Here is a 26,335-nt window from a genome sequence, read left to right on the forward strand (position 1 = left end):
AGCAACACCAGGGGACTTTGGTATTCTAGTGCTTTAAGCAGCCAAGAGACCAATCCTGTTGCAGGTACTTGCCTCGGCAATTGGTCTTATTAACTTCAGTCAGTTTCCAAGTCTTGAGAGAACGACGTGACTGAGTAGCAAATATTTCTAAGGGTAGTCAGAGATAATTTTGGTAACGTTGAGGTCACAGGAAAGCGATAGGTGCAATGAAATTATGTAATTTTAAGGCTACCTTTAGTCCTTCATTACGTGGCCATATACATGCGTGTGTGTATTTGTATGTGTGCATGTATATTATATTTTATCCCAGGAGAAAAAAGAAATGGCTTGACCTGCAGTATAGCTGGTAAAACTTGTGTAAAATGAAACTATATTCCAATTTTAAAAAGTACGATAAACCTTCTCTTTTAGCAAAAGAAGGATCATACTTGGCTTAAATTCTCTTAAACCCCATGGAGATTTGTACCTGTTAAGGGAGAGCATGGCATACCCAGGAAGAGAGTCACTTTCCTCTGGTCTCAGAGTGAGCAGACAGCTTTGGGAGCAGTCTCTTGAGGTTCAGTCTTCTAGCTACTTCTGTATCCCCTATCTTTCTGGTCTCCTTGCTCAGAGTGACAGAGCATACGTACTCTTGCCCTCCCCCAGATACTGGTAGTTACGACTTCTTTCTGCTCTGGCCAGATACTCTGCCTTTCTAGCAACAGATGTTTCTGCAAAGTAAATGTTACTGACTCCACTTGGGTCCTTGCTGTGTTTTGCGTTGCCTGAACATGAAAACAGTGGGTTTATATGAGCCAGGTGTCACAGAGCTTGGCATGCACCCAGCACCAGTACCAGCCTCTCCTCCTTCCTCTGTCCTCTTACTGGAATGTGCATGTTAGATTCCTGTGTGCATCCGAGTGAAAGCTCCAGAAGGAAGTCTTTGGGGAGCTGCATATCTAAGGTGAAAATCTATATAAGATACCACTGATACTTTTGCGTTGCAGTAGGCAAGAAGCAATGGCTTTTGGGTGTTCTTTTTCTGATGTCTTCTTAGTTGTCTCAAGTGACAGAGAGAGATTTATCTTAATAGGGTGAGGCACCATGGTGTTCCAACAAGCTGTAAGGATCCTAATTCAGAGGACTTGGGATCAAGCCACAGTCCCTTCCTTAGTGGCTGTGTGCTCTTAGGTCAGTGACTTAACTCTTCTGATCTTTAAACACAGGTAGCCATGCTTACTGTAACTCCCTAGGTCCTGTTACAGTAGGATTCATATATTAGGAGAGAATAGTCCAGCCTTGCCTAGACCTGAACCTTATGGTGTACCGAGTACTTACACAGAAGGTGTGTTTCACTGGATTCTCCTGACAGCCCTATGAGTTAGGTAGGGCTGCCGACTTCTGACAGATGCTATAACTGAGACTTTATGACTAACCCAGGGTTAGTTGCATATCTGGTTAGTGGTGGAGCTGAAACTTGAACCCAGGAGCCAGTGGAGTGGGGTGGGGTGAAGATAAGCTTGAGAAGGGGTGGATTAGCCTATAACCAGAACCCCATGGAATGCAAGTAAAGAAGGGCATTCTCCAAAAGCAGGTGTGAGATGCTGTTTCCAAAGATCGGGGAATGGATTTCGAGCAAGCAAAACAACAGGTGTCCATCCAAGCCCTTGGCGGGTTTCTTTTCATCAGGTTCCACTATTTGGGATTCTCACTGTACCCTGCTGTCCTCGCTGCCTACAACCCAGTATTGACTCCATACCAGTACTCATTATCCAGTCTTCCATCAGGAGGATTGGCTTCTTCATCAGCTTCATGTGGCCCACGTTGCTTCTTAGGTTTGAGCTGTGGCCGGGTGTGCTACGTGCCCCAGACAATGAAATCAGGTTACATTCTGGTCATAAGGTAACAGACCTGGGCCTGGTTCAGTGGGTCCTTACGGTGTCCTCCTGTGAAAAGGCCCCACAAAGGCCCCGTTGTATATTATTAGCCACTCCTTGATCCTCATTGGCAGCTGCCCGTGGCAGCTCACCTTTTCAGGTGCGAGCTGGGAGCTTTCCCAAGCCAGGCTTACATTTCACCTTTTTTTCACTTTGTTGAGACGATTGTCCAGTTTGAGTCTTTCTTGCCCTATTGGAGGGGCATAGGAGGATAATTAGGTGGCTAGAGAAACAAACCTGTTGTGACTCTTTGCCTAGGCCTTTCTTTGTGAGTTCAGATCAGGGCAACATTCTGGCTAAAATAAACATGTTTGCAACCACACCCACATTGGGTACGCTCTTTGGGGCTCTTGGAGGGGTTTATTTTCTGCTCTGAAATATTGTTCTCTCTTTTCTTCTGCCTGCAGCCTCCTCTTTCCTTCCTCCTGCAGCGTTCTGACTTTCACATGCATCTGTTTTTTGTCTTGACTTGCTTGGGAGTGACTTGTGTTCTGAGGGATATCCTCAGCCTGGGCTGGTCAGTTTAGAGAGATGCCTGATTCCCCTGCCAGCATCTTTTGACTTTTTGGCAAGACCCATTGCATTAAAGTGGTGGAACCAGGGAGAGAGCAGAGACTGTTGGCTCTTTGTGCCTACGTTCTCCTTCTCCACCACTAAGTGCCTTCCTCTTTTGGTGTAGAATGGACTGCCTTGCTCAAGCCCCAGCTAGCTGGGACCCATGTCACCTGAGCTGGTGGGAGGGCAGCCCAGGAGCAGAGGCCACTGCCTGGAGTGAAACATTGGGATTAGAACGCTGAGCCCTGGGGTTGGATATGTACACAAGGCACCACACACCCATTTATTCAGCACACACTGAGTGGGAAGCACTGTCAGGTATGCAGAAAGGAGAAAACGCAAAACCAAAAGATGGAAGACACGGCCTTTAACCTCAGGGGACAAGTCTGGGAACTAAAAAAGAGAAGTGCTGAGCTCTTGGACGTTTTTATTCCAGTAGGTTAGGTTGGTCTCTGAAGCCAGAATATCTTTTCTTTTCCCAGAATATCTTATTAAAGCCAGGCTTTATTACCAGTTATGCCTCATATTTCCCTCCTCTGGGAATCTGAACATAATGCCATTTCTTCTTCAATGAAGGCAACATGTATGAGGCTAATTGGAATGATTAGCCTAATCTGCAGGAAGGCTGCCCACAGAATTCAGTTAAGCGCATTTGTACTGAGTAGCAACGTCTGTCAGGCCACTTAAAGGTACCTGGGTGGTTTTATACCCTTAACAGAAGCTGAGGGCTCATGAAGGATCATTGGCTTTTATTACTGTATTAAATGAAAGCTTATTTTTTAAATTTGACAAGGACCTCAGAGAGCTTTCTTTATAGATACCATGTTTGGGGTGTGTTTTTGCTCCAACCCCAAACATCTCCAAGGCTTTGTTCGCATGGTGGTGGTGGAACGTGGTGACCCAGGGAAATTGTTCAGGCAGAAATATACCAGAGCGTCCGGCCACTCTGTTTTTGAGGAGACTGGGGAGGGTTCTGAGAATGCAGACCTCTGCTATACTTGGGTTGGCAGAGGAAGTCAGGTGGTCTGATGCCATTGGGATGGGGCAGTGCCAAGCCCTTTCCTCCAGCTTTCCCCAGGCTCCCTAGCTAACGTCAGTTTGTGTTGTGGAACTGGACATGTACTGTAGACTGGTTGCTGTGGAGATAATTCTGACTCATGGCGACTCCATGTGTATCTCAGAGTAGAACTGTGTTCCCCAGGATTTTCAGTGGCTGATTTTTCAGAAGTAGATCATCAGGCCTTTCTTCTAGGTACCTCTGGGTGGATTTCTGGCTAGCAGCCGAGCATGTTAAGCATTTGCACTACCTGGACGTAGGGAAAGATATATTGTTGAGTCAGATATGGGAGCAGCTATACTGACTATATAGGGGGCCATTGGCAGACTGGACTCACAGGGCTGTGGATGCTGGTATGGGCTCTGACCCAGGCTCCTCCCCGACCTCCTTAGGCGAATGGATTCCCACATTGTCAAGTCGAGGTGACAGGGCTCACTTTGTAGCTTGAGGAATTGTAGCCATGACATGAGTTGTTAAAGCAAATGTAACAAAAAATTATCTTCTTAAGCAGATAAACGCCTGATGTTATGAACAGGTATTTACTATATTGAATTGCTAAATAATATGGAACCCTGATGGTGCAGTGGTTAAGTTCTCAGCTGCTAACAAAAAAGTTGTTAGTTCAAACCCAGCGGCTGCTCCATGGGAGAAAGATGTGGCAGTCTGCTTCCCTAAAGATTGGAAACCCTATGGGGCAGTTCTACCCTGTCCTACAGGGTCGTTATGAATTGGAATTGACTCAATAGCAAGGGGTTTATATGTGTATATGTATATATATGTGTATATATATTTGTGCTTTGAAATGGAGCCCTGATGGCGCAGTGGTTAAAGTGATCGACTGCTAACTGAAAGGTCGGTAGTTCGAAACCACCAGCAGCTCTGCGGGAGAAAGATGTGGCAGTCTGCTTCTGTAAAGATTTACAGCCTTGGAAACCCTATGGGGTTTCTGTGAGTTGGAATTGACTCGATAGCAGTGGGTTTGGTTGGGTTTGGTGCTTTGAAATGGACTCAGGAACAAATCTCCTAGCTGCTATATTAATAGAAGGATTAAAAAGTGAGCAAATATGAAAGCCAGTTTATTTCAGTAATTCATGTTTTTTGCATTCTTGTTCTTCCTAGATTTGTCTTCAGCGAAGCGGAAATTTGCAGATTCCTTAAATGAATTTAAATTTCAGTGCATAGGAGATGCAGAAACAGATGATGAAATGTGTATAGGTAAGTCCTAACCTTCCACAAGATAAACAAATTCATTGTTCACCACAACTCTCCATGCCATAGCAGGAGCTTTTTCCTGGGAAAGGAAGTAGCTGAGGTCATTAAATAAAGATGTCCACAGTAGCAGTGGAGAGGGCAGAGTGATGTGAGGATCAAGGACCCAGGATATTCTGGGCCTCTCCCCAGAGTCTGGGATTTCCTTACTAACTCTCTGGCCTGCAGGAGAAAACTTGAGATGTTGCAGTGGGATTCTCCACTCCACCTTCCTTTAGCTTTCTTCTTCTGACTGGTTTTGTGACGTTCTCTCCTCCCGCCCTGCCATCATGGTACAAAGAATGTAGAGCAAAAGCAAAATGCAGGTAGATAAGGGAAGAATTAGATCAGAGGTTGCAGAACCGTAACTCGTAGGCTGGGATCAGAGTGCCCCCATGTTTTGTTTGGCTCTCAGTGTTTTTTTTTTTATTAAATCGAATTACCATATAAATTGAACTCAGAGAAAATTCCAGTTTTCTAGCTTCTTTGATAACTTGGAGAGTCTGACAAAGGGTCCTACATTATTCTGGCTTGGTGGCAGTTGGCTGGAGCTATGTAGCTACTGCTGCTGCCTTCAAATGGGGTGCGGTCTCAATGCTCGGTTTACTGTGGTCCGCTCCTCTACCTTTTGTCTCTTTACCAGAGGCTGAGGGTGGGTTACCATTTGTCACCATGCTTGTGCTGTTTCACTCTTCACCATCACCTGCCTGCCTTCTAGGCAACCCTGAGCTCAGAGGATTTTCAGTGTTAAGACATTTTTCTTTACCAGGCCCTAGTCATTGCACCTTATTTTTTCTCCCTGAGCATCTTGGTTGACTCCATTACGTGAGCAAGAATTGAGAAAGTTAAATTGCATTAATGAATTTATCAAATGTTTATTGAGTCCCTGTTGCCATACAGAGTGGCCAGGATCTGGGGATGAAAAGGCAGTTAGGAGGCAGCTGAGAGGAGTGAAAATGCATTAGTCTTTAACTGCTGGGTATCTGGAAGCTTTTCACAGCGTTGTGCAAGTGCCCCGGGTATCTGCAGGGTTATTGCACTTGATGCCTGTTGCCTTTGCAAATAATTCTGGTGAAGGAAACTCCCCACCTCTGACCACCATGCTCTAAGCTGCCTTCTAGTAGTAAAGTGGCTTAAGGACTCAAAGAGGAGGAGCCCAAGGAGAAGTCACAGATGTGGCTTGCAATGCCAGCAGCGCTGTTTGTTTAGATCTGGTGTCAAAGCAAAGGTTGGGTTCTGACGCAGCCCCACAACAAAGGTTGAGGAGGTCAAATCCTGGGCAGGAAATCCTTCAGCTTCTAAACGGAAACTCTGCCCCTTCCAGCCCGGGACCTGGGAACCTGCCAGCAACTCGCCAGTCCTGGATACTCTCAGGAATAGGCAGGGCTTTTCCTTGAGGAATGTTTTTGTTACGCATGGTGCCAGATGGGATTAGCCTGTATTTCGGGATCATCCTGCTAATTAATGATTAAAAGATAAGGGGAGGCTTGGGAAGCCATTGACATTAGACCTTTTTGTGTGCCAAGGGATTTAAATCGAAAGCATAATACCTGGAACTGAAGGCTCCTGAAGGCCCATTGCTCTCCTTCTACTTCATGGCCCCTTTCTCTTTTCCAGCAAGGTCTCTGCAGGAGTTTGCCACTGTGCTTAGGAATCTTGAAGATGAACGGATTCTGATGGTAAGTATGGCTTGTCTGGTCTTGGTCTGAGACAGTGTGGTCACATAGAGAGGATAAGGGATTTGTTGTCAGAAGTACTGGGTTCAAGTCCAGGCTCTGCCACTTGAGTGCTGGGAGCTCTGGAGCAAGCCTTCTAGTCTCTGAGCCCTGGTTTCCTCACCTCCGCAATGGGCATCTTAATATCTGCTTTGCAGGGTTTGGAGCCTTTTGTAAATGGTAAAGGATTACCCTGGGTAATTTTAGAATGGTATTATTGTTCTCCTGAAGATTCACTGTTGAGATATATACATAAGATTAGTGACTTAAGGGTGGACCTTTTGAATTATTTAACTTTTTTGGAGCCTCAGACTCTCTTCCTGGCAGGACAGGAATAAAGGTGCCCCATGCTGCTCTTCCTTTCTCCTCCGTTCACTAAACCTGCCCAAGAGCTCTTTGAGGACAGAGGTCACTTCTTATTTCACTTGTAATTCCAAAGCACCTAAAACAGTCCTTGCCTTGGAGTAGGCACCCACTAAAAGGTACTTAGTCAATTAAGGTAATTAACTATAAGAAGCTCTTCAAGGGAGGCATTGTGCACATTCAAGAATCAAATGCTGATCTCCAGGTTCTTAGAGATATCTTTTGTATTAGGATTTATTCTGATGTGGTCCAGCATTAGTAGATGAGAGAGTCTACATCCATAGGAAGTTCTTTTACATCTTCCCCCATATCCTTAAGATATTGAGGGCGAAGCCTGATTTGAGATCGTCTGCTGGCTGCAGCTCACTGGGTCCTAGGAGGGCTTGTCTCTAGGCAGCAGTGCTCTGAAGGCCCAGGGAAAATTCCATCAATGACATTTTCTTCTCTTCCCATACTAATGGCTGACACTTTGAGCGCGTAAGTCTGTCAAGCTATTATGCAGCCAAGTACTTTACATACATTTTCTCTTTCAGTCCTGACAGTGGCTTTGTGAGGTGGTGCCTATATTATCCCCATTTCCCAGATGCAGAAACTGAGGTTTTCAGACGTTAAGTAACTTGCCCAAGGTCACACGCTTCATAAGTGGCACAGTCTGGATTCAAACTCAAGTGTGTGTTATACCACAGAATGTGGGAATTTCCAAATAGAAGAGAAGCCTCTCACCTTTTGCCCTGCAGCGAAAGATTAGGAGCCCTCCTTCCCTGATTGCTCACTGCTGAGCCAGAATCCAGAGGGTGGTGACGGCAGCAGCATCGTGGCGGTGGGTGGAGGCAGGGGAAAGTGTGTGTGTTTGTGCACGTGCTGATGCCTGAGAAAGGGAAGTGATTCCTTTGAGTCCAATTCTTGGCTGAGTTACTGTTTGGGGGTGGGGTTGGGGGGTGGTGGTGAGCAAATCATGATGAATATTCTGTAGATTGCTATGGCCTGTGGTAAGGGAACAATGGCTGGATTATACTTTTCAGCTTGCCTCTGCAATTATATTATTAATGTCAGTGAATTGAGTTTCTTCTGTCTGCATCTGGGTATCTGGCCATCGCAAGCCCCTTCCCTTCCTCCTTGCCCTGTGACAGCTTCATCATCCATTCAGCTCAGCTTTGCAAAGCCACACCTCCTTTGGGAAGCCTTTCCTGACTCCCTAGGGTATTTGGCCATCCTTTCTATTTTCTGGAGTCCCTGGGTGGTGCAAACAGTTAACGTGCTTGGCTGCTAACCAAAAGGTTGGAGGTTCGAATCCACCCAGAGATGCCTTGGAAGAAAGGCCTGGAAATCTACTTCTGAAAAATCAGCCATTGAAAACCCTGTGGAGCACATTTATACTCTGACACACATGGGGTTGCCATGAGTCAGAGATGATTTGACGTCAACTTGTTTGGTTCTATTTTCTTAATACGCAGTTCATGTTTCTGATTCTACATTTACCACATTGTGTCCTGATAATCACTGAACATGTCTGTGTCCCATATGTGATTCCTCAAGGGCAGAGAATGTGCTTCTGTGTCCCCAATATCCACCACAGTGCTTAGAACTGAGTGGACATTATACAGTCCTAGAATCTTAGACCCAGAGGGGCCTTATTCATCCCCATCTGCAATCTGCCATTTGTCAGATGAGAAAACGGAGGCCTTGTCAAGGCTGCTAGCAAGTAGTAGTGGGACTGGGACAAGGACTTGGGTGTCCTAATTCTCAGGTGAGCAGCTGAATGCTTTTGTATATTTAGCATCTGCTTAGGGTTGGCTTCTCAACCCTGGATACCTGTTGGAATAACTTGGAGAGTTTACAAAGTACTGATGTCTGAGAAAAGGCCAGAGATTCCAGTTTATTTGGTCTGGAGTATGCCTTGGGCTTTGGGATTTTTAAAAGCTCCCAGGTAATTCTAATGTGTAGGTAGGACTGAGGATCACTGACATAGGGGTTCACTGCACCATTACGAGCTTTAGAGACTTATGGTTGATTTGTGGCAAAGAAACAAGTGAGTCAGTTAAGCAGCATCAGATAATAAAAATCAAGCAAGTTGCAACACTCTAGTGTTAAAATGAGCTTTTCTGAAATAAGCGCTCTCAAATTTGTGAAAAAGCCAAATGGGAATGAATCTGGAGATCTGTCTTCTTCTGTCCTTCATGTCCACTCTGTCCTTTGCTGTGTCCATCGAGGGCTTCTGGCATTCACTCTGTTGGTTTCATTGTGGTGGACGTGCATGTGATTTAGAAAATAATGCTTTGTTGTGACAAGATTCCTGAAATAATTATTTGAGTGAAGAGTGAGCAATGAATGATATAAGAGAAAAGATCGTTAAATGTTGTACTGCCTTAGAAAAGACCATAGAATCTTAGAGCTGGAACAATCCAGCCCACTCATTTTGCAAATGAGAAGATTAGAGCTCAGAGAGGTTAAATATTTTGCCCATGGTCACATGGCAGCAGATCAATAAATCATTAATTCATTCATTTAGTCATTAAAACTCTGCGTGCTCTGTTGTTCCAGCACTCTTCTGTGTTCTTGGGGATAGTGATGACCAACAAATATAGACAGGTGTAATGGTGGGCAAGAAAATGGCAGTTGGCACATGTGTTCTGAAGAAAACACTTGATGGGGTGGTGGGAAGCTTTTTTGGATTGCATTGGTGGTCAGGGAAGGCCTCCCTAAGGTGCCCTTTAAGCTGAAACTTTAAGGAGCCAGCCATGTGAGGATTTGCAGGCAGAGCATCCAAGGCCAAGGCCCTGAGGTGGGACAAGTTTGGTGCCTTTGAGGATTAGAGAGGACAGTGTGGCTGGATAGAGAACCTGAGGGAGTGAGCACTGTGAGATGAAGTTGAGAGGCAGGCCGTGGTCAGGAGGCACAAGATGTTTCCACTCCAGTCCAGACCTGGTCACGATCAGGCTTAGATTTGTCATGCCGCCAGATGTCCAAAGGTGCTTTGTTTTCGTTTGTTTGTTTTTAGCCTAGGCTCAGTGTTGATCTGCTTTAAATACAACTTCAGTGAAGGACCATTGAAAAGAGGATGTCACCTGACACTTGAAACTTAGTCTCTGGTCTGTCACCAGCTCCCCTCTGCTTTCAGATTGTTTACTGAGATTTTTAGAGTTCCTCACTTTTACCTTTAAAGAATCAGTATTAGTCATGCCCCAGAAGAACTGGTGACTAGACTTGGAATTGACATGCTGTTCTTTCAAGTGTTGTGAGCAGTTCACACTCGCACAGCATTGCTTACTAGTTTTACACTGAGATGCCGCAGCTGTTGTACTTCTTTACTGATAGTGCTCTCCCCCGCCCCCCACCCCCGGTTTCTCCTCTCCAGATTGAGAATGCTAGCGAGGTGCTCATCACCCCCTTGGAGAAATTTCGGAAGGAGCAAATTGGGGCTGCCAAGGTAAGACTTCCACAAGACCTTGTTCTTGGATTTTAAGGGAGTGGGGTGTGGAAAACGCAACTGCAAGCCCAGCTCCTTCAGCAAATCTTCTTGGGCAGCTAAGCCTCGAGCCCAGCTCATTTATTCTTCACAAGTGACTGAAGTTAGACTGAGCAGTCAACCCCACGAGCAGTCATTCTAGTGTTTTGTCATCTAATCACTTAGTGCTAATTCTAAATCATCCAAAGGTAGAAACCATGCCTCCTTTATGTTATTAGGTAGCTTGTGCTTGGGCAGTTTTTCAAGAGAAACTGAAATACCAGAGTTTTAGTGTAAAATTTCTTGGTTTTTAAAAAATGATGGAAAATAATTTAAAAATTCATATTAAACATTGTGGAGGTATACACAAACAAACAAACAAACAAAAAACCCCAACCATGTCCTCAGCACTGTTTCAGCCCAAAGGTCATCAGTTGTTATCACTGACCTAGAGGGATTGTAGCCAAAACTTAGCTGATTTTAATGTGTTATTGAAATACTGCACAGAGAATCCTGTTCATTTGTAAAGGGTGAAAGAGAAAGTGCCTTCTCCAGGGCTCTTCTGCCCTGGGTGAATCACTAGGAAACCTCAGCCAGTGTGACCTTCAGTAGAGTGTTAAAGGCCACCTGTAGGGAAGATGTTTTCATTGGAATTAGTGACAGCAAAAGGATTTTCAAGATTTTCTGACTGTTTTTCCAGAACGGTGAGTAAATTCTGCTGCAGTCCTTTGCGCCATCTGCAGGGGAGTTGGGGGCAATATCACCTTCTTACCCTTTTAGGTGGTAAGGATTTTACTCAGTTGTAAAATGGCTCTGAGGAAGTGATTATGGGTGGGAAAAAGGTAGCTGAAATGTAATGGATTGGATCTCTCTGCCTCTCTTAACTAAGTGCATTTGCTTTCTGGAAAGATGAGATCGGGACCCAAAAAATGACTTTCACTCGCAGTCATTCAGAGGGATGGTAGCCATCGTTTGAAGGAGGGACTGTGGTAAAGATTTTCTCCCATCTACAGCACTTTTATAACAGTTTTACAGTCTATATTTACAAAGAAATTGGAGCTCATCGGTTTTATATCAGAGATTAAGGAATGTGTAATTTAAAGGAAATCTTGTTCCACTAAGATTTTGTCTAAGACTTTAAACCAGCACTGTGATGGCTGAGCACACACTGTGAGTGAACCTTCTCTGAGTTGAGCAGGCCTTCCCTGCCTTGAGGCCTACGCTTTCCCACTCCTGAAAACACACGGCACTGGCTTCAGAAGGTTATAAAGAGCTTTGTGACAGAGGAAGAGCAGACCTCCTTATTGAGTCGTTTTCTCAGGAGTCACTTCTGCATACAGATCCTCTTCCCTCAGCACTAGGTTGGCGGTTGCCACAGTTACCACGGAGGAGGGGCAGAAGTCAGAGTGGTCTCCCTTTGGGTTTAATATCAGTAATCTTAATGACAGAAGCAGGTTCTTTTTGGAAGATGGGCTATAAGTGGTGAAAAATATGAAAATAAAAGAATTTAAATAAAATAGTCACTCCCCAAAACATATTTCCTCTCTTACATATACTGTATGCTCTCATTCCCATTAAAGAATGATTGTGATGCTATTTGGAATGACTTCTTATCCTTCCCCCTGTGTCACCTCTTTTTTCAGTTTGCCTGTTCCTCTCCCACACCCCTATAATTTATGTCATGTTACTGTGTGCCGTCGAGTTGGTTCAGACTCATAGCGACCCTGCTATATGACAGAGTAGAACTACCCCATAGGATTTCCAAGGCTGTCATCTTTATGGGAGTAGATTTCCAGGCCTTTCTCCTGTGGAACTGCTGGGTGGGTTTGAACCACTGACCTTGATCTTTTGGTTAGCAACCCAGTGCTTAACCATTGTGCCACCCATTAAAAAAACAACCAACCAACCAAACCCATTGACGCTGAATTGATTTTGACTCACAGCGACCCTATAGGACAGAGGAGAACTTCCCCATAGGGTTTCCAAGGCTGTAAATCTATGGAAGCTGACTGCCACATCTTTCTCCTGCATAGCAGCCAGTAGGTTTGAACAGCCAACCTTTCAGAGTACTTTAGCTACTCTACCACCAGGGTTCCTTCAGTTGATGTCATAGTATTATGTAAATTTAAGGAAAAACAAGGACAGAAACAACAAACACCCTACTAGGAGATCTAGAGCTCAGTTTCAAGAATGCCTACGAGCCAGCAAGTGCTCTTCAGCTGTGTTTGGTTGCAGCTAAGTGGAGGTTTCTGAACTCTGCCTGTGTGATGCTAAAATTACTTTTTCCTCCTCCTTCCCTCTCTGGTTCTGCTTTGGTTACTATAACAACCTGTTGCTACTTGCAAGAAGCAAAAGTTAGTGTTTGCTGTGGAGGCTGCTAGGAAGGAGAACCCCTGGGCATTCTTGTGCTAATGGGGCTGCCTAGGAGTAGGGCACAACCCTGGAGCTTGGCATAACTGTGGCCCTGTGTTTAGAGTTCTGAGTTTGGGGAAGTTGAGTTTTCCTGCATCAGAGGTACATTTGGAGATCTGAGCTCTATAATGAAAGTAGAATAGACATTAGAGAGTAGTGCTTAAGAGTGGGCTCTAGAGCTAGATGACTCTGACTCCAAATCCCACTTCTGCTGTTTGTGTGTAAACTTAGAGGAGTTTACACCTCTTGATGCCTGTTTTCTGATCTGTAAAATGGGATTATAATAGTTACTTACTTCAGAGTTATTATGAGGAGGAAATGAGTGAACTCATATAAAGTGCATAGAACACTTAGTGTCTGTCATATATTAGCAGTCATTTGATATTAACGGTTATATTAGATATACACAGTTCAATCGTTAAAAAAATACATGAGAGACTGCTGTGTGCCTGACACTGCACTACGCACTGGTATATGCTGGAGAGCAAGTGCAAATGTGTTTGCTATGCTCATGGTATGGCTGGGTAGAAAGACATTGTTGTGTTAGGTGCCATCAAGTCGGTTCCGACTCGTGGCGACCCTACGTACAACAGAACGAAACACTGCCTGGTCTTGTGCCAGCCTTATAATCATTTTTAATGCTTGAGCCTGTTGTTGCAGCCACTGTGTCCATCTCATTGAGGGTCTTCCTCTTTTTCACTGATCCTCTACTTTACCAAACATGATGTCATTCTCCAGGGACTGGTCTCTCCTGATAACTTGTCCAAAGTACATGAGACAAGTTTTGCCATCCTTGCTTCTAAAGAGCATTCTGGCTGTACTTCTTCCAAGACAGATTTGTTCGTTCTTTTCACAGTCCACGGTATATTCAGTATTCTTCGCCAACACCACAAATGCAAAGTGTCCATTCTTCTTTGGTCTCCCTTATTCATTGTCCAGCTTTCACATGCATATGAGGCGATTGAAAACACCATGGCTTGGATCAGGTGCATCTTAGTCTTCAAGGTGACATTTTTGCTTTTTAATACTTTAAAGAAGTCTTTTGGAGCAGATTTGCCCCATGCAGTGCATCGTTTGATTTCTTGACTGCTGCTTCCATTGGAGTTGATTGTGGAGCCAAGTAAAACGAAATCCTTTACAACTTCGATATTTTCTCTGTCTATCATGATGTTGCTTATTGGTCCAGTTGTGAGAATTTTTGTTTGCTTTTTGTTGAGGTGTAATCCATACTGAAGGTTGTGGTCTTTGATCTTCATCAGTAAGTCCTTTAAGTTCTCTTCACTTTCAGCAAGCAAGGTTGTGTCAATCTGCATATCGCAGGTTGTTAATGAGTCTTCCTCCAATCCTGATGCCCCATTTTTCTTCATATAGTCCAGCTTATTTGCTCAGTGTACAGACTGAATAAGTGTGATGAAAGCATACAAGCCTACACACACCTTTCCTGACTTTTAAGCTACGCAGTATCCCCTTGTTCTATTTGAACGACTGCTTCTTTGTCTAAGTACAGGTTCCTCATGAGCACAATGAAGTGTTCTGGAATTCCTGTTTTTTGCAGTGTTAACCATAATTTGTTATGATCCACATAGTTGATTACCTTTGCATAGTCAGTGAAACACAGGTAAACATCTTTCTGGTATTCTCTGCTTTCAGCCGTGATCCATCTGACATGAGCAGTGATACCCGTTGTTCCATGTCCTCTTCTGAATGCGGCTTAAATTTCTGGCAGTTTCTTGTCGATGTACTGCTGCAACCACTTTGAATGATCTTCAGCAAAACTTTACTTGTGTGTGATATTAATGATATTGTTCGATAATTTCCACATTCTGTTGGATCACCTTTCTTTGGAATGGGTGCAAATATGGATCTCTTCCAGTTGGCTGGCCAGGTAGCTGTCTTCCAAATTTCTTGGCACAGATGAGTGAGCACTCCCAGCACTGCATCCATTTGTTGAAACATCTAAATTGGTATTCTGTCAATTCCTGGAGCCTTGTTTTTCGCCAGTGCCTTCAGTGCAGGTTGGACCTCTTCCTTCAGTACCATCGGTTCTTGATCATATACTACCTCTTGAAATGACTGAATGTTGACCAATTATTTTTGGTACAGTGACTCTATATTTCTTCCATCTTCTTTTGATGCTTCCTGTGTCATTTAGTATTTTCCCCATACAATTCGTCAGTATTGCAACACAAGGCTTGAATTTTTTCTTCAGTTCTTTCAGCTTGAGAAATGCCAAGCATGTTCTTCCTTTTTGGTTTTCTATCTCCAGGTCTTTGCACATGTCATTATAATACTTTACTTTGTCTTCTCGAGCTGCCCTTTGAAATCTACTGTTCGGCTGTTTTACTTCATCATTCCTTCCTTTCGTTTTAGCTATTCTACATTCAAGAACAAGTTTCAGAGTCTCTTCTGACATCCATTTTGGTCTTTTCTTTCTTTCCTGTCTTTTTAATGACCTCTTGCTTTCTTCATATATGATGTCCTTGATGTCATTCCACAATTCATCTGGTCTTCAGTCATTAGTGTTCAGTGCATCAAATCTATTCTTGAGATGGTCTCTAAATTCAGGTGGGATATACTCAAGGTTGTTACTTTGGTTCTTGTGGACTTGTTCTAATTTTCTTCAACTTGAACTTGAATATGAGCAATTGATGGTTAGAAAAACATTAGACAATAGATATAAATAAACTTCTAATTACAAATTGTAGTAGGTGTTTTGAAGGGTTACATGTGCTGGGCCTTGGAAAATAAGTGATGTTCTTAATAAGAAGGAGATAGGTTTAATTAATGAGGACCTAATCATCACCGTAATTACCATCATTACTTTGTCACCACCACCACGACCATCATCGTCACTACCACCACCACCATTACTACCACCACCACCATCACCGTCATCATCATCATCACCACCACTGTGCTAAGCACTCTGCTAAGCATTGTATATGGTTTTGTTTTTTTTTCCATCTTATCCTAATAGTCCCCTGAGGTGGGTGTTCTTAGCTCTATTTTGTCGTATTGTATTTGACCTGAAGGAAGAAACCTGAGTGATTATCTCTTGCAATTATCCTCAATTTATAGATGAGGGAACTGACTTCTGGAGAGGGACAGTGATTTGTTTATAGCAATGGGAATAAATTCCAGGATGCTGACTCTGTGCATTATCCATTTAGCCTTTCCCTGTGAAGTCGATTTCGACTCGTAGCAACCCTATACGACAGAGTAGAACTGCCCCATAGGGTATCCAAGGCTGTAATCTTTACTGAAGCAGACTGCCACATCTTTTCTCCCGTTGAGCTGCTGGTGGCTTAGCCCACCTTTTGGTTGGCAGCTGAGCGCTTTAACCACTGCACTACCAGGGCTCTCTTAATGAATTCTCTACAAGGTGAAAACTTTCTGTGTCCTGAGTAATTCTGAGTAATACCCAGCCTCCCATCTTAAGGACATTATTTAAATCTTAATAGAATTATTCCTTGCAGAGGACTTGTGCTGTTTTTCTCAGGGCAGAAGCTGCTTCTCTTCCTGTTTAACTTTGGCTGTCCTCTTGAATGTGGAACATGGAATGTGGAGTCCGGAGTTGCCAGCATGTCACAGCATGTGACTCATGTTCCCTGGCCTTTTCTCACCTCTGGCCAGCTGAACTGCCCCAGCACCAGGGTTCTCCTTGTTGAGGTTGCTGACAAGGCTGATGGGAATGGATACGTGAGCATTAATTGTAGTTGATACCCCAGCTCAAAGTCGCTGGCTTCTGTAAAGGAAAAGTGTTATTTGAATCAAGTGTCTTGCCTGTAGCCTCCCTCAAATTTGAAGGAGCAATGTCTCCTCAGGGATTCCTGGTGGTGCAGTGGTTAAGTACTTGGCCGCTAACCGAAAGGTTGGCGGTTCAAACCCACCAGCTGCTCCATGGGAAAAAGACGTGGCAGTCTGCTCCCATAGAGATTACAGCCTTGGAGACTCTATGGGGCAGTTCTACTCTGTCTTATAGGGTCGCCATAAGTTGGAATCTACTCAATGACATACAAGAACAGCAACAACAACAGACACAGTTTTCATAAGATGTACCAAGTTCGTGTCATGCTATTACTACTTTTTATTATACCGTGAGCAATTTTCCATGTGACTGTTTAGCCTCCCTAATTATATTTATTGCATGTTCTATACTTTAATTATCTCAAACCCTATCCTTGGTCAGTGTTGTTGCTTCTGTCTTGCTATTATAAATGGTGCTGCAGTGAACACGTGTATCACATTCTTCTTTATTTTGAATCGTTCCTCACTTAAAGACTCAGATGTCATGTTATTGTGTTAAGAGATACTTAGGTCTCTATATTAAGAAGTGCTTTTTGAGCACAGTTGAGGCTGGATCTAGTCTTAGTCTAGACTTTTCCAATTACAGCTGTAGATAGATCTTCTTTCTTTGCAGTTAGCTTCATAGCAAACTTCCCCCCCCACCCCGCCCCCCGCCCCTTTGGCTTTGAAATACCCTCCTGGGTTAGAAAGTAGAAATTTTCTGCTTCCACAATTGAAGTTCTTAGAAGGTGGAGTCCTGGCTTTGCCACTAATACTGGTATTTACCTAATTTCCAGCACAGGGGTGCCTATATAATAGACCTTCAAACCCACTAGTCTGTTGCTGGATGGTCACATGATGTAATGGGCATTATCTGAAGAGCCAGCCCATCTGCTGCTGCTCTGTGGTCTGAGGGAACTAACTCTACAGCTGAAGATGACTGAGGCTGTTTTTATTCCTGCAAGGTTTTACTTTTTTTTCTTCTCCCCTCTCTCTTATCCTTTCTTCTCTTTTTGCCAGGAAGCCAAAAAGAAGTATGACAAGGAGACAGAGAAGTATTGCGGCATCTTAGAAAAACACTTGAATTTGTCTTCCAAAAAGAAAGAATCTCAGCTTCAAGAGGTAAGAAACTTTACTATATCCTGGATAAAGCATTTACTGGTAATTTTTACATGGTTCTGTGGAAATGTGCTGGTTGCTACAAGTGTTGGAAGATACCTTGGAAACCAGGAACTCCATCTCCATCCCTCACCTGATGCCTTTATATCCTGTCTCCCGTTTGTGGATGTCCAGCCTGTCCGTGGCCAAGGAACACAACTGCATACCCAGACCACCCACCTCCTTGTTGGGAGGCCCTAATTGTTAGAAAGTGCTTCTTCCTTTCCATTTGAAATCCACTTGCTTGTTCCTCTCAGCCTCACCTGTTGGCCTTAACGCTGCTCTCTGTTACTTTACCTTTTGACTTCTGCCTGGTATTAGTGATTTGAAATGTCAGCATCTGAAACTTTGGTCATCCTTCACAAATGTGAAATTTTTTGTTATTTCAACCAGTACTTGACATTAGCTTTTGTTTTTAAAGCAATGTTTTATCATCCCCCCATATGTATTATGGAGTCCTTGGGTGGTGCACATGGTTAATGTGCTTGGTTGCTGACCCGAAGGTTGGAGTTTGAGTTTACCCAGAGGCACCTTGGAAGAAAGGCCTGATGATCTACTTTCTGAAAAATCAGCCATTGAAAACCCTATGGAGCATAGTTCAACTTTGACACACATAGGGTTGCCACAAGTCGGAAATGACTCCGTGGTAACAGATGCTGCAACTGGTATATGTATTATGCTTTGGTAATTTTGTTTCAAGAAATAAATTCTTTGACCAGCCCCGTGGTTTTCTTGAATCTGCATGGGATCTTTTTAAAAGTAGTTCACTTGGAAAGAAAAGACAGCTTTGCAGCTGCAGAGCTATGACCATTTTTTATTTAATTCGTGGAGATTTACATGGTGGCAGGGGGAGTTTATGAAAATCCAAATTTGGCTTCACTGTCATCTTATTTAGCTTTTAACAATTTGCTTGACCTTTCTCAGGATATGTGCTAAAGAGAGGCTCTGACTTCCAGGCTAACTCTAACCCTTAAAGTTGGTTTCATTTTGAGCAAATACCCTTCCAGTGCTTCTGTCAGCAGAAGTTCATTTGAGACTGTAGGGCTGAGAGACCTGTAAGATAAAGAGACCTCAGATTACAGATTTGCTACACATCTTCAGTTAGGAATGTGTGTTTTCCTCAGAATTCTTTGCTTTGAAATGAGTGTTCAAATGAATTCTTGTGCACGATGATTATGAACGTTTGTTGTTGCTTCTGTTGTTGTTGGGTAGTCACTCAATCCTCAACAAATGTTTATAATGTATTTTGCAGGTCAGTTCTTGGCCTGATCCTGGAAACAGCAGTTGACTATTTGGTGTGAGCTGTAGAAAGTAGAAAACACTAACCTATCCTTGAAGATCTTGTGCCTGAGTAAGGAAAAGAAATGTGTGAGGAAGTGATTGTTGATGCAGCATAGCTACCCAGGTAGATCCTGTCATATGTGATTGAGAACAGCAAAGAAATGCTTGTTTTCATGGGATGATAACATAAAGGCTACTCCCAACTCTACAAGAGGATGTGGGCACTAGAGGATACCCAAGAATATGTGGATTGTCCATGATATAAATATTTAATTTTGTTTAGGATCTTCCCTGATACCCTGGCCTTCGGTTATCATTCTTGTAGCATCAGTTGGCATTGAAGGGTTTGTAAATTATATTTAACGAAAGCCTGTTTTGGCTGCAGTTAACAAGGGGCAGATCTGTCCAGTGATACAGTTTCTAAGCAGTTATAAATTATGGTTTGGATGACCATGCACCAGTAGTCGGCTGTGTAGAGTTGAGCAGGTGTGTGATTGTTCTTACACACACCTGTCAGGAGGCCTACAGTGCAGTGTAGGCCTGGCAGTCCTTTGAGTGAGGGCGTCTCTCCTCGGGGTCTGTTCTCTCCTGCCCAGATATAACTGACTTGGTCTGGGATGAGTTCAACTTTTGTTTTAGGACCATCCCAATGCCACCTTCCCCCAGGATAGCACAGTGTAGGGACCAGAACAGTAGGCAGTAATCGTCATCATTGTTAGTTGCCGTCGAATTGATTCCAACTCAGGGCAACCCCAAGCGTGCAGAGTAGAAACGCACTCCACAGGGTTTTCAAGGCTGTTTTGGAAGCAGATCACCAGACCTGTCTTCCGAGGTGCTTCTGGGTGAGTTTGAACCACCAACCTTTTGGTTAATGGTCCAGTGCTTAACCATTTGCACCACCCAGGGACTCCCTAGTCAGCAAAGAGTGACCTTATTTTAAGGACTACTCTGCCACATATTCCTTGTGTGACTTGGGGCAAGTTACTTAGCCTCTCTGACCTTTGTTGTTGTTGGATGCTGTCGAGTCAATTCTGACTAATAATGACCCCATGTGACACAGTAGAGCTGCTCCATAGGTTTTTCTTGACTATAATCCTCATGGAATCAGATCGCCAGGTCTTTCTCCTGCAGAGCCTCTGGGTGGGTTCAGACTGCCACCTTTTTAATTAGCAGCTGAACGCTTAACTGTTGCACCACCAGGGAAGTGCTCAGCTACTGACAAAGTTTGGTGGTTCATAACTGTGAACCACCTCAGAAGAAAGACCTGGCAGTCTACTTCCAAAATATCACAGCCTCTAAAAACCCTATGGAGTGCAGTTCTACTGTGAAACGCACAGGGTCACCATGAGTGGGAATCGACTTGACAGTAACTCTGAGCTTTAGTTCCCTCATTTGTGAAATACTCATTAAATGCTTGCCCTGCCTGCCTCTTGAATGAGAAGGTAAACAATAGCCTGCCGCACACATATTAAGTATTATCCCTGTGTCTGGCCTATTATTCCTCTCGTCCTCCATTCCCAAACAGGATAGCACTGTTCCTGAGTTTGCCTGTTATATATCTCAGTGGACTTTTCTTCACTGTGCTGTTTTGTTACAGTCCCTTGTGTTCTTTTCTTTTACCCCTTCATGCTTTCTAAGTACTTTGAGGGCCAGGATTGGGCTGCAGGTCTTTCTTGCAAGTCCTGATCTGTTTAGGTCACTTCTTAAGCATTGCTTTTTTTTGGATAATTATTTTCATTTATCAGAGAAGGAAATTGATGGCACATTTAAAAATCATAATTAAAAACCACATTTAAAGGCTCCAAGAGAATACAAAGAAATAGTTTCTAGGACTGAAGGCATCACAGAAGATTAGAAACCCACTTATCCCGATCTCCCGGCTTGAAATACTCAACATTCCCACCGCTGAGTGTGACAGACTTGTTGATCTGATAGCAGTGAAAAGATAGCTCCATAATTTCTGATCCGTGTTTGATTCAAATATCCAGAACTATTGGGCAGAGCTTGCAACCTTTTCAAACAATCCAGTAAGTGAGTTAGGATTTTCTAATTTAATCAGAATAAACAATAAGAGAAGAATCCAGTTGGACATTGGATTTGAGGTGGCTCAAGCATGCATCATAGATTCAGAGATATCAGCAGGAAAGGTCACCCTTGAAAGAGGGCCTACTTTGTGTGTTTCCACACTGCCCCCTGCTGGCTGATGCTGGGACACTGATTCCTCCTGTGGCTCTAGGAAGACCTACTAGAATGCCATATTGAGGCTCCTTTGAGAGGCAGGTGGCTCCTTAAAGCAACGTGTTGAGCTAGAGGCAGTGGGATTTGGCTGAGACCCTCCATCAGGGAATGCCGGGCCTGGGAAGTAGGTTTGCACAGCAGTGCAGGAACAACTTCCCTAGGGCATGTCTAGGTAAGTTTAGCTGTTTCCAAGAGAAGAGGACAGGATCTTAGTAGAAGGAAGGAGATTCAGGGCCAGTGGAATTCAGGAGATAGGCAGGTAGCAAGGCATCGAGGACCCCATTCTGGAGTCATTCTCACAAGATTGGGGCAGCAGCTGTGTAGAGGAACCCAAGGGGACAAAACACATTGCTGGGTCTGGAGGTTTTCAAAGCCCGTTATGGGAGGGACACATGTAAATGAATAATTACATCACAATATGACAAGGGGGTAGGATCTCAGGAGAGGACTCCTGGAAGTCATGTCTGAAAAGGCCCTGAGGTGTAAGTAGGAATTCTCCAGGAGATGGTGGAAGGCGTGAAGGGTTTGGTGATATGGTGTGGCTGTAAAGCACATGCTGGGGATTATGGAGAGTGAGCTTGGGGAAGTAGGCAGGGTCCAGGGCGCGACGGGCTTGTGCACTTAGTTGAGAAGCCAAGACCTTCTCCTGTGCAGGGTGGAATGCTCTTAAAGGATGTTTTATTTTATTGTGTTTTAGGTGAAAGTGTACACGGCAAATTAGATTCCCACTCAACAATTCATACACAAATTGTTCCATGACATTGGTTGTAGTCCCAGCAATGTGTCAACATTCTCACCATCTCTACCCTGCCTTTAAGCAAACTAAAAATAACAAAAGCTTTGCCATTGAGTCGATTCCGATTCATAGCGACCCTATAGGACAGACAGAGCAGAGCTGTCCCACAGGGTTTCCAAGGAGTGCCTTTAAGCATTGCTTTTTAATTGTACCTGAATTGAATTAAGTTTAATAAAAATCTAATAATAATAACAATAATAATGATACTAGGCACAGTGGTTAAGAGCTCAGCTGCTAACCAAAAGGTCGGCAGTTCGACTCTGCCCCTTGGAAACCTTGTGGGGCAGTTCTACTCTGTCCTTCCTATAGGGTTGTATGAGCTGGAATTGACTCAATGGCAACGAGTTTTGCGGTTACTACTAACAGCAATAATAATAGCAGCTGACATTTATTGAATGCATTTTACGTGTATTCAATACATGGAATCTCCTCAAATTCTCACAACAACTTAATGAGGTACGGATGCAGATATTACCTCCATGTTACATATTACACGTGAGGAAGCTGAGGCTCAGATGTTAAGTATTTGTTATTCAGTTGGAGCTTGCTGAAGGCCCATAGCTAGTCAACAGAGGGGTGAAGATTTGAACCCTGGTGTTCTGGCCCTGGAGCCCTTTCCCCTAACCCAGTATGCTCTCTGCTTCTCTCTCCTGGGAGGAATGTTACACTGTGGCCTGTCAGCCATTGTCATTCGACGCTGGTGCCATGCAAATAGAATTGGAAAGGGGGATCTGGTCCAACCTCCTCAAATTACATAAGAAGGAACTGAATTCCTCGCAGAGGTTGGCTGACTTGCTCAAGGTGTAGTGATTAGCTCAAGGTCTTCCAGCTACTTAGTGATGATTTTCTGCACATTTATTTAAAAAAACAACTTTTAGGAACATTGTTAAATACCTGGCACACCTTTGATCTACTACCTTTGATTACCCAGAATTGTTCCCTGATTGCGGGGTTCTGAACTGAATGCTTTTAAATTCTAGCCCTTCCCTAGATCCTCAGAGGTTGCAGTTACAGGGCAGCCATGTGGAATGACACTGCCATCTAGTGGATACTTTAAGAAAATCAACATGTTCTTCAACAGCTAAGAAGCTTGCTTCAAAAACAATATTCATTAGTTCAACAAATATTCATTGGATGCTTCTCTGTGAAAGCCTGTGTAGGCACTGGGTATGTTGGGAGGAGTGAAACGAAGTACCCATCGTCATGGGCTTAAAGCCTAGGAGAATGTCTCTTTTCCAAGAAATACAGAATGGCTGGTGGTCTTGGATGATCTGACAGAGTACAGCTTCCCAAGTAACAGGCAGGGAAACTGTCTTGAGTGGTCTGCCGGTGGGTAGGAATCCTGGCTTATGATTCCACTAATGAGGTGTCTAAGGTGTAGTGAATTAGTTCTATGGCTCAGAGTAAGCAGGGGAACTGGCAGGAGAAACATACCATTCCACTTGGCATTTCTTCTTCCTTTTCCACTGCAGATGCTTTGAGATGTTTCTTCTTAGTGCTGGGTGGCTACAGGAGCATGCCTTTAGTACTGACAGATGGAGATGAATTTATTCATTCCACAGGTATCTATTGTATGCATACTGTATGCCAGGCACCATTCTAGGCACTGGGAATATGAAAGTGGACAAATTAGACAAAGTCTTTGCTCTCAATGGAGTTTACATTCTAGTAGGCAATACCCAAGTAAAAAAAGGAATAAATATGAATTTCATATAGTGATAAGGAAATAAATTAGGAGATAAGATAGAGACTCACTGGGATAAGCTATTTAAGATAATGTGGTCAAGGAAGGCTTCTCCTTGACCACATCTGAACTGAGGAGGTGACATCTGAACTTGACCAGAGGATGGAAAGGAAGAGCAAGGACAGTGTTTTTCAGGTTGTGGATGTGTCATAAAAATCTAAATTGTTGCATCAAGAAGTAAAGTCGGCTAGAACAGAATGACAAATAGAAGAGTGCATTGCACTTAGTATTTTGTTACAATTATAAATCTGTTTTTATTTGCATCATAATCTAAAAAGTAAGGAGCTCTGGTGGCATAGTGGTTAAGTGCTCAGCTGCTACTTGAAAGGTTGATAGTTTGAACCCACCAACCACTCCACAGGAGAAAGATGTGACAGTCTGCTTCTGTAAAGGTTACAGCCTTGGAAACCCTATGGGACGGTTCTACTCTGTCTTACAGGGTTGCTGTAAGTTGGAACTGACTCAATGGCAATGGGTTTGGTTTGCAGTGTAAAAAGTATTTCTTCATGTGCATCTAATTTAAAATAGATTGGTTATTTATCTAGGGGAAGATATTTTTAGGCAGAAGGGACACCAAGTGCCAAGATTGGGAGGTAGGAAAGAGTTCTGGAGTGTCAGAGGATCGGGAGGAGACCAAAGTGGTTGGAGCGCAGTGAGTGGGTTAGGGTGGAGGAGGTGAGGTTAGAGGGGCGGGCACATCACACAGGGCCATGCAGGCCATGGCAGAGGCCGTTGGAAGGCGTTCAGGGGGCTGTGGGATAATCTGATTTAGATTTAAGAAGGTATCTGGCAGCTGGGTGGAGATGGGATTGGGACGTGGAGGAGCCAGGGGAGGAGAGCAAGGAGACCAGTTAGTCGCCCGGTGTTGACGTGGCCAACTTAGAGGAGGAGCAGGGCTTGAAGCCCATCTGCTCTGAAGTGCCCGGTGGTAATATAACCAACACGCACAGAACACTTTGCTGTTTTCCAGTTGTGGACATCCTTTACCTAATTTCCTCTGTGAAATAGCTCTCCTCATAAGCAAGGGCAGATATTATTATCTGTCCTACAGATGTGGAAAAGAGACACAGAGAGGATAAGTGGCTCATCAGCTAGTAAATGGTACACTTGAAACAGGAACCCAGGTGTTTGCTTGGCTTCGCTCTCTTATTCATGCTGAACTCTGCTCCGATGTTCTCACAGGTATTTTATTGAGGCTCCTTCCTCCCTGCCTCACTGGGGGAGGCACTTAGCCTATTTTTAGAATGACCCCTTTTTTCATCTGCAGTCTCAGTTGGCAGGCCCAGGCAGGCAGGAGGTATTAGGTGTGTGTGAGGTGGTCATGGGAGTAAATGCACCCATCGGTGTAAGGGGCTTGGATTTACACTACAAAGAAAGTAAAGGCTGAAGGAGTGCGTGACTTGGCTGTCAGGAGCCCAGGTGGAAGCTATGTCAGCGCAGTTGTGTGAGTAGCCAGGCCTGGGAATGGGGTTGAGATCTTTCTGAAACCCTGCTCTTAGCCCTTCAGTTTTGGTGTTATTCAGTGGTTACTTAGCAGACTAGCTTCTATGTATAAATATGTAAGTTGTCCTGGGAGGAAGTTGCTAGCCTGGGAGACTTCAATGAACTCTTTCGGCCTGCATGATAGACCCTGTACTTCATCAGAATTTGTAATTTTCTACTGTTTATGCAATTATTTAATTAATGTCTGCTTTTTTTCACTGTTCTGTAAGCTCCATGAAGGAAGTTTCTTTTTTGCTCATGATGGTTGAATGAATGATTTGCCAAGTTCTTAAGATGTCAGGGTTGTTGTTAGTTGCTATTGAGTCAATTCCAACTCATGGTGGCCCCATGTGTTACAGAATAGAACTGCTCCATAAGGTTTTCTTGCTGTAATCTTAATGGAAGCAGATCACCAGGCCTTTCTTCTGAGGTGCCACTGGGTGAGTTTGAACTACCAACCTTTAGGTTAACAGTTGAGCGCAGACTGTTTGTGTCACCTAGGGACTTTATTTGTTATAATGGAAGTAAAAGGCTATCCCAAGATTCTTCTGCAGGAATCTTGACAAAGGAACACTGAATGAAATATTCCTTTTGGGGCTTTGCCTTAGTAAAGTGCGTTCCAGAAAGTTCTCTGGCTCCTTCATTTCTAAGGAAAACAAAGTGGTTTGTTTCCTTAGCAGGATATTTTGTTTCCTCACAGGATATTCATTTCTATGGAAAAAAATATATTCAGTGTTTTCTGTCATAAAAACGTGCTTTCAGCGTAATTATTTGCTTGGAATGAATGAGTTGACACTATGGAAAGGTTGAGAGCTTTATAGTGATAGCTGAGGTAGTTACTTACCAGCAGAAGCTCTTGCTACCCACACACACTCATTTACCTCCTGGGTTCTAGATCCTGGAACAGTGGTTTAAATGGGTACCCACATGTAGGCCTTGCTCAGAAACACACAGATGTCTAAATGCACTTGCTTGCACAGAGGGATAGGCAAGGCTCAAAGGGAACAATGTAATTACTCTGCTTGGTATAAACTGGTGGTTTATCTTTACCACAAAGAAAGTATTTGGGACTTATCTGAGCAATGTCCTTTTCTGAATATCATGAGAAACAGGTTGATCAGATTCAGTTCCCTGCCCTC

General features: G+C 43.7%; 1 protein-coding gene across 5 annotated transcripts in view; it reads left to right on the top strand.

Annotated features, from left to right (window-relative positions):
- ARHGAP26 (Rho GTPase activating protein 26) overlaps positions 1–26,335 on the top strand; it is a 550,033-nt gene that overhangs the window by 132,935 nt on the left and 390,763 nt on the right. For all 5 annotated transcript variants that reach the window (XM_004381135.1, XM_023735643.1, XM_023735640.1 and 2 more), the window contains exons 2-5: positions 4,648–4,743; positions 6,394–6,455; positions 10,210–10,281; positions 17,518–17,619. In XM_004381135.1, coding sequence (XP_004381192.1) covers positions 4,648–4,743; positions 6,394–6,455; positions 10,210–10,281; positions 17,518–17,619 — 332 coding nt within the window. The remainder of the gene's footprint in view (positions 1–4,647; positions 4,744–6,393; positions 6,456–10,209; positions 10,282–17,517; positions 17,620–26,335) is intronic.

Source organism: Trichechus manatus, unplaced genomic scaffold (genome assembly GCF_000243295.1).
Source record: "Trichechus manatus latirostris isolate Lorelei unplaced genomic scaffold, TriManLat1.0 scaffold00080, whole genome shotgun sequence".
Taxonomy (NCBI): domain Eukaryota; kingdom Metazoa; phylum Chordata; class Mammalia; order Sirenia; family Trichechidae; genus Trichechus; species Trichechus manatus.